Consider the following 4,985-nt stretch of genomic DNA (forward strand, 5'->3'; position numbering starts at 1 on the left):
ACTAACTGATCAACAAGAAATTCTTTGTTTTTTCTCCATGCTATGAAGCTAGTTGGATTTATTAGCATAAGGACAAAACAGTTATTTGTCGGTCACCACTTAGGAATATATATTTATCTATTGTAGAGGTTGCAATTAACAGGAAATATACCAAGTTGTGATTTGTTTTTGTCTTGTAGTAAATTACATTATTATCCAATCGAAATGTGCGTATTATCAGCATTGTTGGGCGTGTTCTATCGCTCTGCAATAATCTCAAGATGCAGCCCGATCCGAGAGTGCTTTGTGATGAAACTTGTTTTGTATAAATTTGCAGGAAATTAGACTACACCCACATCACAGAGATCCCTGCCTACGCGTTTCACCAAAACAAGAATTTGTTGAATGTGTAAGTTATTCCAATAAGCCTAATTAGCATCAACTTACATCTCAGCCAATCTTCAGGTCGAGTATAATATTGTATAAGTACGAGGAAAGGTTACGTTTTTACAAACGTTGGCCGTGTAGCACTTATATTTGAACAGACGTAACTGATTAGAGTGTAATGTGACGTGCTAAGTTTCTACCCCATATAAACCATGTGAGCGTTAGCCCCACTGATGGAAATGGGCCCACACAAGGACAGAGAAAAACTCTGACCAGGGTGGGAATTGAACCCACGACCTTCTTCCTGATCTAGCCCGAAGGTCGTGGGTTCAATTCCCACCCTGGTCAGAGTTTTTCTCTATCCTTGTGTGGGCCCATTTCCATCCTTAGGGCTAACGCTCACATGGTTCATATGGGGTAGAAATGTAGCACTTCACATTACACTCTAATCAGTTAAGTCTGCGATAATGTTGTATGTTCTGTGCAACACAGTTGACCACCGCCATCTTGCAGATTGGGTGCCATTAAATGAAGGTAGACTCTTGTAACATGCAGCGGGTTTAAATGACAAGTTACTTGTCTTCTTATTAGTTTATATCAATTGTTTTGAGTTCAACTTCTAAACTTTGTTCTTTGCAAGATAACTTTTAGCCAATTTACTAGCTAGATAGCTGTCATGACAATTTCCGGGTTAATAAAACTTCAGGGAGTATTTAAGAAAGAAGCTGGAGAGATAGGGAAGCCTAATTGCATAACCCAGCCACTTACTGATATGCCATGAATAGCAGTTGTATTCCCCCAACTTGCTCTATAAAAAAACGCCTCCAAGTGAAAATACCGTTGGTCAAAAGTGGCAGGGTATTCTGCAAAATCTGATGGAAAAGCATCGTTTTAAACTCTGTCATACATCGAGCCTTTCACTCGTGCGAAACAACAGTTTTTTTTTCTTATTCATTTTTTAGGAGTTTGAAATACTCCTGGCTGTCAAAACTCGACGACAACGCGTTCGCGGATTCCAACCTACAGCACTTGTAAGTAGCCAATGGGATGAAAAACAATGAATGAAAATGGAAGGTTATTTAAAAGTTTAACTTGGACCGCTGATTTTCATGTGCTATTTAACCTTTTCCAGAAGTGAGTTGCTTTGAGTAAATAAATGTTTTCTTCTTTTGCTCTTGCCTCCCTGACACTGTTTTCTTTTTAATGAACAACCTTTATGTAATGTGATGATTGGTCAAAATGTAGATGACCCTCCTCAATGTGCTTCCTCAGCTTCTTCTAGTTTTCGAACTGGCATGGTAACCACTCCTCCCTACCGCTTGCAGCTGCGCGCTCAATTAGATTCACTTGTTCTCAAATGAGTTCTTTTTCTTTAGATTCTTACAAAAAACAAGGATTACGTCGTTGCCATCAACAGGACTTGAAAATCTCGAGACTCTTAACCTCACAGATGTTGATGACTTTTGGTCCATCCCGCCTGGGCTAAAGAGCATTCGTGAGGTACATGTCAGCGAGTATAATTCATTCCTTTGCTGTGCTTTTTATCTGGGAACATACCAGCGCGACTATGCCAAGCGGGAGGAAAGTAAAGGGAGTTTATCTTCGAGCTCGGCGCCGACTCTTTTCTCAAGAAGTGAAACAGAAAATCCTATGAGTGTTTTTAGCAAGTCTTCTACTGTTGCTTCTGTCAAAGTGACAATGCTTACCATGGCTACCGACAATTCGGATCATTACAGCAATTCAAGTACAGTAGCATCAATGAACTTAACAACAACACCTGCGGCGACGACGATTGAAAGCCCCTGGGGCTGGAATAGAAGGAGACGAAGGCGCCGCGACTTGCCGCAAGGGCCAAACTCAGTTGCTCCCAAAGTCAACGGTAGCTCTTCAAATATAACCAAGTCAAGGACATCTCCTTTACCGGCCGTAACCACTTCTGGGTCTAACAGCGGAGGTGGCGGTGGTTTCATACCGGGAACTGCACCGTCTCTTTCGGGAACTTCAGCGGGAGGTTTTCTGCCAGGTACTTCGACCACTCAGGTTAATGAAGGATCTCTCCTCTTCCAGGGTGGCTTTGTAAACGGAACGGTGCCTGTTCCGGCCACGATTCCCCACGAAGGTTCATCAAATAGTAGTATTCCCATCGTTACAGAACCGCCCCTTGAGGAAATCAAATGTTCACCAGCAAGAGACGCTTTTCAGCCGTGTGAGGATATCATGGGTGCGAAATGGTTGACCGTCGTTTCGCTACTGGTGGGAGGCGTTGCTTTGATATCAAACCTGGTAGTGGTGATTGTCATGATGTTTAGCGAACGCCGGCTAAATGTTCATCGATTTTTAATGAGTAACCTTGCTTTTGCAGACTTCTGCCTCGGCTTGTATATCTTCGTTCTTGTCTGTGCTTCGTTAAACACTTCGGGGGAATATTATAACCGAGTAAAGAGTTGGCAGTATGGAGCTGGTTGCCAAATCACTGGCTTTCTCGCAGTGTTCTCAACGGAGCTTTCAGTGTACACGCTAACACTCATCACTATCGAGAGATTTTTCGCTATTGTGTACGCCATGGAAGTGAACTACCGACTCTCTCTTCGTAAAGCTGTAAAAATAATGATTCTTGGCTGGCTGGTTGCTTTTATTTTAGCTGTTTTACCGCTGTTTGGGGTCAACAGTTATAAAGCCGTCGCTATTTGTCTGCCCTTTAATTCGGACTCCAAAAGTGCGTTAGCGTACGTGAGTATTGTTTTGGTGCTGAATTTCGGCACCTTCCTGGTCATCGCAGGTTTGTATGCGAAAATGTTCCAGGTCGTTGTGGGACCAGGGCCCGTTGAAGGGGCTCCTCAGCGGAATGACGCAAAAGTTGCTAAACGTATGGCTCTATTGGTTTTCACGGATTTTGTATGTTGGACTCCTATCGCAGTTTTTGGTTTGTTAGCAGCATTTGGAACACCACTTATCGGGGTGGAGGAATCAAAGTTCCTTCTGGTATTTTTCTTTCCACTCAACAGTCTCTGCAACCCGTTCCTTTATGCATTCTTCACCAAAGCCTTTAAGCGCGAATTCTTTTCACTGCTTAGTCGGTTCGGTTTCTGTCACACTCGAGCATTACGCTACAAAGGCACTCTCTCCTCCTTAATTTATTCCCGCACCCGTACGAAACGATCGACGATAGGTGAAGACGACACTAGGACCAAGAGGATCTCCCAGATTTCGGCCACTTCTACACCCACACTAAACGGATCCGCGAAACTAAACGCACAGGAAAACGGCAATTGCGTTGGTCACGTGTATGAGTACATCGCTATGAAGGGGGTCAACAACAAAGCCTTTTGTGACACGTCACCAGTGAGCCCAGGAAACGATGAGGTGTTTTTTGACCCCACAACGAGGGCAAACATTGCCCGCGCAGAGTCACCTGACTGGCCTCGTGACGGCACACCGCAGCTTTTGAGAGCTCAGAGTGTGGGCAGCCTTCACGCGGTGGAGGGACAAGTGGCAGAGACAAAATCGAAGAAACAATCCGTGTCGTTTCGGGATGACCCGCAAATAGCGGGAAGGAAGGAGGTGAGATAAAAGTGAAGAATAGTATGTTGTTGAACTACATCGTCTAGATCAGCACGGTTCACTTTATGGCAGCTTTCTTCTGAGGGTATTACAAATAGAATGAAATGACGGAATAATGATGATGTCAAAGATCGTAGGCTCTTTGTATAAGCAAAATACGAACATTGCAGGGACGCCGCCTTCCATGACGTGGTCCGAACAATACCCTCGGTGTCAGGAGCTTCCTTTTCTATTTGCTTGTTCTGTTGTCGCGGGTTCGCTTCTCGCCGAGGCTTGACAATCTCACACGCGCAAAGAAATAAGACCTCTGGTACCAAGTTAAGTTGCGAAATCATTTCAATAAAGACATCAACGGAGTGATTTTTCTATGACAAACGAAGATGTACAGAATGCAGGCAAAAGAAAAATCAGATCATAAGTAGCCTAAGGATCTTGGAAAAGTAGAATACGTGTACCACAGGTCTTCACATTCCAGGATAACAGAAAAAGAAGAGTAGCTAAAACGGAATGGCTTTCATTTTGTTTGACTTTCGGGAAGAAGTACTAACAGTGAGGTGCACTACACTAATATTTTCCCCGTTCAATCATAGGGTAGTTTTATTTCGTTAATTTATAAAGTCAGATATTTGAACTGTGGAGAGAATGTTAGTTTGAAGTGATTATCGTAGTTGTGAGAGCTACGTCAAAAACAACAAAACGAATGCGAAAGCCTTAATAAAAACGTGGAAAATACCGATACTTCTTTCAATATTTGCTTCTAACTAAACTTAAGTCAAAACGGTATGATACTGTGTCCATAGTTCCGACTGACTGGCACGAAAGCTATAAGAGGTTTGAAATCCCGATGATGAATCCCGGCTTCCGCCACATTATACCGTTCCTTTGACAAGAAATCACGAAAGGCCAGTTTTTTGCTACGGCGAATTTTTTATGATAAAAAATTGTTAAAAAATCAAGAGTCTATGTTAACAACAAACACCAGGGCTATTCCTTAGTATCTAGCAAGAAATTTTCTTCACACTTTTTCTTCCGCGCTTCAGCCATTTGATAAGCCTCGT

At 43.0% G+C, this 4,985-nt stretch overlaps 1 protein-coding gene across 4 annotated transcripts in view; it reads left to right on the plus strand.

Moving 5' to 3' along the window:
• The window catches only part of LOC138049767 (probable glycoprotein hormone G-protein coupled receptor), a 28,941-nt gene extending 24,276 nt beyond the window's left edge, over positions 1 to 4,665 (plus strand). For all 4 annotated transcript variants that reach the window (XM_068896179.1, XM_068896180.1, XM_068896178.1 and 1 more), the window contains 3 exons: positions 317 to 388; positions 1,329 to 1,397; positions 1,743 to 4,665. In XM_068896179.1, coding sequence (XP_068752280.1) covers positions 317 to 388; positions 1,329 to 1,397; positions 1,743 to 3,936 — 2,335 coding nt within the window. In that variant the 3' untranslated portion in view covers positions 3,937 to 4,665. The remainder of the gene's footprint in view (positions 1 to 316; positions 389 to 1,328; positions 1,398 to 1,742) is intronic.
• The last annotated feature ends 320 nt before the right edge of the window (positions 4,666 to 4,985 follow it).

The sequence above is a fragment of the Montipora capricornis genome, chromosome 5, assembly GCF_036669925.1.
Source record: "Montipora capricornis isolate CH-2021 chromosome 5, ASM3666992v2, whole genome shotgun sequence".
Classification (NCBI taxonomy): Eukaryota; Metazoa; Cnidaria; class Anthozoa; order Scleractinia; family Acroporidae; genus Montipora; species Montipora capricornis.